Source organism: Triticum aestivum, chromosome 3D (assembly GCF_018294505.1).
Source record: "Triticum aestivum cultivar Chinese Spring chromosome 3D, IWGSC CS RefSeq v2.1, whole genome shotgun sequence".
Taxonomy (NCBI): Eukaryota; Viridiplantae; Streptophyta; class Magnoliopsida; order Poales; family Poaceae; genus Triticum; species Triticum aestivum.
Window position 1 is genome coordinate 100365137 of NC_057802.1, and position 8139 is coordinate 100373275.

Consider the following 8139-nt stretch of genomic DNA (forward strand, 5'->3'; position numbering starts at 1 on the left):
CAAATGGAGGTTGGGGTCTCATATTTCGAGATTATAGGCGACTCGTGGTTGCTGCCGGGGCAGGTAACCTTCCCTACATTCAGAGCCCCATCCAGACTGAAGTGATAGCGTGCCTCAAAGGATTGCATGCTTCCCAACAGCTCGGCATAATCTATGTTGTCGTGGAAACAGACTCTATGGTGTTGGTGCAAGCACTCAAGGCAAATGAGCATGACCGGTCTGCTAATGGTGCCTCCTTCAGGGAAATTATGTAGTTTGAATATTTCCCGTTTTGAGTTTATTCATCGCCCACGGGGCCATAATAATGTTGCAGACACTCTAGCTGCACATGGTGCGCGTATGGCCCATTTATTAAGGGCATGTTTGGTTGTCATCAACAAATTTGCCTGCATTGCATGCTTGACTCAGTTGAGTTTGATTGAGAAAACACAAGCAAAAAATATCATTTGTATGTTGTTTGGTTGCCCGCATCTAGGCCTCTTGCATTAGTAGAGCAATTTTGGCATGGCTTTTGGTGTCCTATTTGACTTGGCTCATGCAACTACATTGTGTTTGGTTGCATACACGGGATATAACACTTAGACTTAACACAAGCTACACTAGAGTGCCTCGCGACTGTGGTGGACGGTGACCACGGCGCCGCATCCGATACGAGGAGCATGGAGTCGCGGGAGAGCGTTCCTGCCGGCGCCACGGCGAACTAGTTGCTAGCGTCGTCGCTGCAGAGAAAGTTCGTGCAGAGGAGCGCTGAGGCAGAGGACAGGGTAGGAGAAATGCAATGCCTGTCCGACCATGGCAACTGCGGTGGATGGTAGGCGTGGCACCGCGTCCGACACGATGAGCAAGGAGTCGTGGGCGAGCGACCCCGTCGGTAGCGCGACGAACTAGTTGCTAGCGTTGTCGCCGTGGAGAAAGTCTGCGTGGAGGGATGAATAGTAGGGCGCCGAGATAGAGGACAGAGAAGGAGAAATGCAGTGCGCGTGCCATGGCAACGTCAGTGCAGTAGGACGAGGGAGAGGACGTCGAAAGGAACGATGCCAGAGACGACTCCAATGTAGTAGGACGCGGGCAAGAAGGTCGAGAGGAACGACGTTGGCGGTGGTGACAGTGCAACAAGGCGCGGGAGCAGAGGCCGAGAGGAACAACGCAGGCGGTAGTGCTAGTGTAGTAGTATGCATGAGAGAAGGTAGAGAGGCAGCGGCACCACGTCCAACACGACGAGCATGGAGTCGCGGGCGAGCAGCGTCGTCGCCGCAGAAAAAGTCCAACGAAGGGACAAATAGGAGGGCATTGAGGCAGAGGACACACGAGAATAAATACAGTGTGCACGACATGGCGGCGTCAGTGCAGTAGGATGCAGGAAAGGAGGCCGAGATGAATGACGGCGTCGCTGACACCACTGCAGCATGACGCGGGAGAGGAGATCGAGAACCACGCCGGCGGTGGCGTCAGTGTAACATGACGCGAGATAGAGGCCTGGAGAAACGATTAAGGAGTGTCTTAAATCAGATCACACATATACATATGTACAATCACGAGGAAGATGTAGATCGACTCGTCTACATCGTCGAAACAGAAAACGTGCGGGTCTGGCTGGCTGGCTGGGAGGTGCTTTAAACATCGTGCAATGCGGGCCCAACTGTGATCACATGCAACCAAACGGCTCAATTTTAACCCGCGGGTTTGGTTGACCTCTATGCGGGCAACCAAACAACTCAATTTCAACCCGCGTGAGTCTGGTTGGCCTCTATACGGGCAACCAAGTATGCCCTAATAGCCTTTTGGCCGGATGGTGCGCCGGACTTTGTACACGCCTTGATAGCCGATGACTTGGCTGGTCGTTTTGGTTAATGGAATAGAATGGTATTCCGTTCCGAACACCTCCACCACCTTAGAAGCAAATCTGACCGTGCCTTCGAGGCGTGTGCTCTCAGACATCCGTCCAAGCACCGCCCCTGGGAGGACTAAAAGACCCTAACCTAAACTACTAGATGAAGCTAAGGCACAGGGATTCCCCTCCTTGCCTACAGCCACCAGAGCGCCAGGCGGAGGGGAGGAGAATTATCGGACCGACCGATAGATCTTGGAGGAAAGGAGAACTTTTCCTTAGCCGCCTTTCCGTGAGGGAAAGGAAAATACATCCGTGTTACATTACAGAAATTTTATGTTGATAATTAGACACATGTGTGTTGTCTTTGTTAGTCTTGAATTTTAGCAACCCCAATCTTGTGTGAGCATGTAGTGACGCCGAGAACTAAGTGCATCTCCAAAGCGGATCCTTATAGTGCCTATATATGTTCAGACCACTTTTTCCGTCCAATAGTGTCTCCTAAATGCTGTGGATCAGTCCGCATGTTCGAATTTCGGTATCGTAACAAACTCGAGAGAGTTATGCAGAAGTTTGAACATCCGCATGTCCAACCAAAAGCAAGTAAGAAAAATAATAATACAAGTAATAATAACAAATAATAATACAAGTAAGGAAATTATACAAGGAACTATCTAAAACATACAGGTAAGATTTTTTTAAAAACAGATAAGAACAAGAGGCTCACCACGGTGGTGCCGGTGACAAGATCGGTGCGGGCGATCGACGGCGGTGAGGACTGGGACGGGGACGAGACGGCACCCTACACATGTGCAAACTAAGAAGTTAATTTGAGCTCAAATTGCATCTAAATCAAATAAACTCCCACATACACTCCTCAACAAAAACCCGCAAATCACTCTACTTCTAGAGCATGAAATGAGCTAAACTAGCAATAAGAGATGAAAGGATGAAGTTGCCAACCTTTTAGAACACTTGGATAGTTGGTGCACCGACAAATCTAGACAAATCTTGAGGAAGATGGATCTTGGAGGAAGAATAGAGGATAAGAATGGATTGTGTGGCTCGGGCAAGAAAGAGGAGAAAGCTTAAGTGTGACACGGGCACCTCATTGTTTGACGAAGTTTTGTACTAAAAAAGAGAGGTTAAATAAGTACTAAAAAGATACGGCTCAACTCTTTTTCCTCTCTCTTACATGACTAATCGCTTAATTGTTATTATTATTATTTTTTTCTGAAGAAAAGGAATTTTCGAGAGTACAGAATAAACAGGGAAGAGTATATGTACATACATGGTGGACTAGTGCATGCACGAATTAGTTAATCTCTTGATTGATCTTGTACGTGGTGCATGGCAATTTTGCCTACGTAAGTACATGCATGCGTGAGGACGGCAATATGTAAAACGAAAATATATGCCTCGGTTATACGTGGCGGCCGCGACGACGGACATACAAATAAGCATATGAACACCCGCACATATGATGGATTGATCAATATATTTTTGAAGTCTAGATGTGCACTCGAAGGTCTCGCGGCTGGTGCAAGACAAGTTGAAGCTGTTACATCAAGTATTGGTGGAGTCCAACGAGGACCGAGCGAAGGACTGCAGCATATACACCAAGGAGGCTGTGGTTAGCTAGCCTCATCAGTGTTGGAAGCGGATACAATGCAGCTCCATGGCCAGTATGAAGCAAAGACCCAGCAAGTAAAAGTAAAAAAAAAAGATATATCACAAAAGCTATCATTTTTATTGATCGAGGATATAAAAGTTCACTGGGACTAATCAAACTATGTTCTGGATGAGCTAAGACAAATTATATTTAACTAAGATAAAACTTATTTGAACTAAGTGCAGCTTTTGCAGAGCAGTCCATGATCTCTAGCCCGCTCCCTCACTCAGGAGCTTTGTATGCTAGGATCGTCGCGATCTCCGGAAGCGTTCCGCCGGCGGCCAGGAAGGCAGCCGCCTCCGCACGGCGTCTTGTGTACGACTCGGCCACCTGTGATGAACTCTGGACCACATCTTCATGAGCTTCAAGATGGCGGGAGCTAGAAGTCATCATGTCAGCTAGGACGCCTGTGCGCTTTTTAGCCAGTGCCGCCATCTCTGTTTCTTTCTCGCAGAGGCCCTTGTACTCCTCGGCAAGTTGTTGATGTTTGCCGGCAAGCGTCTGATGTTCTTCGGCCAACTTCTTTTGTCTGTTGCAGATGGAGGCAAGGTCGGCAAGGCGTCCCTCTAGGACCGGCCCTTCCTTCTCGAGGCGGCGAAGTCCTTGAGTGATCCCCGCATGAGCTGCATCGAGTTTCTCCAGCAGGGATGACACTTGCGCCGGCGCGGGTGCCGATGTGTGGGAAGTGGCAAGACCACCTTTTCCGCCCAGACGAGCCACCACTGCTTCAAGGTGGCGAATCAGATTCTCAAGGTCTGGCGGGACCTCGTTCGCATACGGGATCTTCCACATACTTATCACAGACTCTATTCTCGCTATGGTTAGCTCCTCATTGATCGGCTGCTCCCTTAGCGCCTTTTGTATATCTTTGAGTCCTATTGAGATGTACTTTGCTGCTATTCCGGGCGTGAGAACAAGGCTTGGCATTGAGATGTTATTAGTCGGAGGGGCTTTGAGCTTCTCGAGCAGAGTGTTTTCTCCAGCAAGGATATTCTGGTGTTGCTCAATTAATACACGGAGCTCCTTTGCCTTAGGGGAATAAAAGCCTTCTAGATTAGTTGATTTGCTGGAGACATCTATAAAGGTGACAAAAAGAGAAAGAGTCAAGAAAGCATCAAAAGAAAATTCATGCAAAGGTGGCAGGGGTACTATACACGTACCGCAAGCAGACGGCCTTGGTTTCTTTGCAGTTATCCCAACATCCTTGTCATTGATAGCTCCCGATGACCGCTTTTTCTCCACTTCGGGGATGCATGTTGATGTGGTTAAAGAAGCGGGCTTTGTCACCAGGGAGGCGGGTTTTACGACGAGATCGCTCCCTACCACAGTTGAAGAATTCGCAGCTGGATCACTCGCTGTTGGGGGCATGTGCTTCGCCACCGAACTAGACTTGGCCGGAGGTGCGGATTTGGTGGCCAGCTCATCTTGCTCCATGTTTTCCATCACCTGGTCTAGGAGTTGCTCCATGCCGCGGCTCATAGGCACGTGCGGCAACACGTCGTCAAGTTTGTCCTGCATGCATATAGGATACACGTAGGGGTAAGGAAAGAATGCATTCATGCAAGCTCTACTTCTTTGCTATTTTCTTTACCTCCAGGTGCCCTAGTGGTGGAGCATCGGCATCAAGGGAGATGACTGTCTTGTCGGAATTCTTGGAGTTGCTGCTGGGTTGGTGACGTGTAGTCTATGACGCCGTGCTGTGTGGAGCACTCGGCAACGGAGGTGTCAAACGCGTGTACTCCACGCCATTAGAGCTACTTCTCGACTTGCTTGGTGGCGGTGGGGGAGGCATCAAGCTGCTTTTTCCGTTCCTAGTGTTGTTCGAGTCATCGGCCTCTCGACTTCCCCGGGATCTCTTGGGCTTCTCGTTGTGTCCCATGTTCTTCTGATGATACAGGAAAAAACAACCAATACCAAGTTAAAAAAAGAAAGAGTGAAAGTATACACATGTGGGCTGAACATACATACGGAGTCAAGGAGTTTCAACTGCGATTTGAGAAGAAACGAAATTTTGCCTTTGTCTTTTTTGTGACCTGCTGTGTTTCTTGACCGTGGACGAGGGAAGAACTTGTGCGCTGTGCTGCTTGACCGTGGATTTGATTAGTAACGCTATCCAGGGTCCCATCTTTATAGCATCATACATGGCGCTCATATGGCAAGACCCGTACACGAACTCTGTTCGGACACGGTACAACAACAAAAAAAGATTTGGATTCGACAAGTGGCTTGCCTTGTATAGAGCATTGGAGCACGTAAGAAAGCTTGATGCATGTACAATACATATACGTATTCGGGTACTCGGCCGGCTGGCAAGCTCGCGCATATATGTACCCAAATACATGTAAGAAAAAGAAAAGGAGGCAAAGGGAGAGTCATGCACGTGGTGGTCATGTACGTGAGATTCAAGCTCTTGCTTTTTAGATGTTCATGTACATTCGATGCAAAAAAAAAAAATGTTCATATACATGCATGAAGGTACGTCGGTGGTGTACATATTTATACTCGTATGTCCGCCGGCGAGCTCGCACGCGTATATATCCAAATATCCGCGAGCTTAAGTATACTACGTATTTGGAATATAATCATGTTTTGTCACGCACGTACGAGCTCAGAAGTTGGCAAGTAAACTTCGAACCCTACTCCCGATCAGGTATGTTTCCTTTTCTTTTGTTTTGTTTTGCAGGCTTGTGAGATCAAGCAGTCGGTCAACCATGACGAGGTGCAATACAAAACAAATTGGAAAGAGTTCAATCAATTGGCAAGCTTTAAATTGGAAAGAGAGGAGAAGATCATCATTCAAAGGCATATACATGACCGTATCAACTTATTTTCCATACTTAGAGTTGGCTTGTGTGTCAAGAAGAATAAGGAAAGGAAACCTTAAGGGCTAGGTTGTGCGTCGGTTCTCCCTGAGACCCCCGCTCTCCCGACCTATAAATACAAGAGGCAAGGGAACCCACCAGGGGACACACAACCATCACGGTCGCCGCCATCACGTGCACAACAAATCCACGCAGCAACACATCCACAAATCCATCGACCACATCCAGTCACCACGGTCCTAGCAAGAAGAAGTAGCAGGAGAGAAGAGAGATCGGCCCCGACATCTCGTCACAACAACGCCGACGATCATCCGTACAAGAAGCCGGCGCCTCGACAGCAACATGAACACCAAGTCGATCTTCCCGAACGGTAAAGTTATTATCTAATCACTCCTCCATCCTTTATTATTTCATGCATGCACAACGCATGATGGTGCAGTGGAGCTCGCGATCATGCAACACTCCGTTGGTGTTATCACCATCTTCATCAAGCTAACCAAGACGACGAGGCTAACTTCACCAAGTCGTGGAAGATGACGGTGTGTCGATGGGGCAGCCGGCGAGCAGCCTGTTGGCCTCCTTTGTGGTGGCCGCCCTTGGTGATGAGGCCAACAACGTCTACTTTATCAAGCTGGAGCCCCGGAGGCGCGGAGCTCGCAGGGATTCCGCCGTGTGCCGCGGAGGATGCCGCCGCCGTGCCGCAGTGGATCGCGGCGCGGAGTTCGCCAATACGACGTCAATGTCAACTTCATCAAGCCGGCGCCATGGAGGACGAAGGCGTGGAGTCTCGGGAGGATGCCGCTGCCGTGCCGCGACGGATGGCGCCACGGAGTTCGCCAAGATGACGCCAATGTCAACATCATCAACCCGGTGTCGCAAGGATGGCGCCACGGAGCTCGCAAGAAGGACGCCCGCCATCCACTTGTCATGCTGGAGCTAGAGGACGGAGGCGTGGCGCCCGTTGGGGATGCCGCCAACGTCTACTTCGTCAAGCTTGAGCCCGGAGACGTGGAGCTCGCAGGGATTCCGCCATGTGCCGCGGAGGAAGGCGAGACGGAGCTCGCTAGGACGACGCCCGACTTCTTCATCAAGCCGGTGCCATGGAGGATGGAGACGGAGCTCGCTAGGACGACGCCCGTTGTCTTCTTCATCAAGCTGGCGACATGGAGAACAAAGGCGTGGAGGCTCGCAACGATGCTGTCTGTTGGAAATATGCCCTAGAGGCAATAATAAAATGGTTATTATTATATTTCCTTGTTCATGATAATTGTCTATTGTTCATGCTATAATTGTGTTATCCGGAAATCGTAATACATGTGTGAACACATAGACCATAACATGTCCCTAGTGAGCCTCTAGTTGACTAGCTCGTTGATCAATAGATGGTTACGGTTTCCTGACCATGGACATTGGATGTCATTGATAACGGGATCACATCATTAGAAGAATGATGTGATGGACAAGACCCAATCCTAAGCATAGCACTAGATCGTGTAGTTCGTTTGCTAAAGCTTTTCTAATGTCAAGTATCATTTCCTTAGACCATGAGATCGTGCAACTCCCGGATACCGTAGGAATGCTTTTGGTGTACCAAACGTCACAACGTAACTGGGTGGCTATAAAGGTGCACTACAGGTATCTCCGAAAGTGTCTGTTGGGTTGGCACGGATCGAGACTGGGATTTGTCACTCCGTATGACGGAGAGGTATCTCTGGGCCCACTCGGTAATGCATCATCATAATGAGCTCAATATGTGAATAAGTAGTTAATCACGGGATCATGCAGTACGGAATGAGTAAAGTGACTTGCCGGTAAGG

At 49.0% G+C, this 8139-nt stretch overlaps 1 protein-coding gene across 1 annotated transcript; it reads right to left on the reverse strand.

The window, feature by feature from the left end:
• Positions 1 to 3615: 3615 nt before the first annotated feature.
• On the reverse strand, positions 3616 to 5587 carry LOC123074260 (uncharacterized). The gene is made up of 4 exons (XM_044497151.1): positions 5469 to 5587; positions 5092 to 5385; positions 4661 to 5012; positions 3616 to 4576 (listed from the first exon to the last, which is right to left on the reverse strand). Exons 3-4 carry the CDS (start codon positions 4977 to 4979, stop codon positions 3723 to 3725), a joined length of 1173 nt encoding a protein of 390 aa, XP_044353086.1. The 5' UTR covers positions 4980 to 5012; positions 5092 to 5385; positions 5469 to 5587; the 3' UTR covers positions 3616 to 3722.
• Between the last annotated feature and the right edge of the window lie 2552 nt (positions 5588 to 8139).

Bases quoted from the DNA above. Each gene is read 5' to 3' on its own strand.
- LOC123074260 (XM_044497151.1), bottom strand. From the start codon at position 4,979: ATGAGCCGCGGCATGGAGCAACTCCTAGACCAGGTGATGGAAAACATG. The intron at 4,577-4,660 runs GTACGTGTATAG...TCACCTTTATAG, and splicing joins ACCAAGGCCGTCTGCTTGCG to ATGTCTCCAGCAAATCAACT.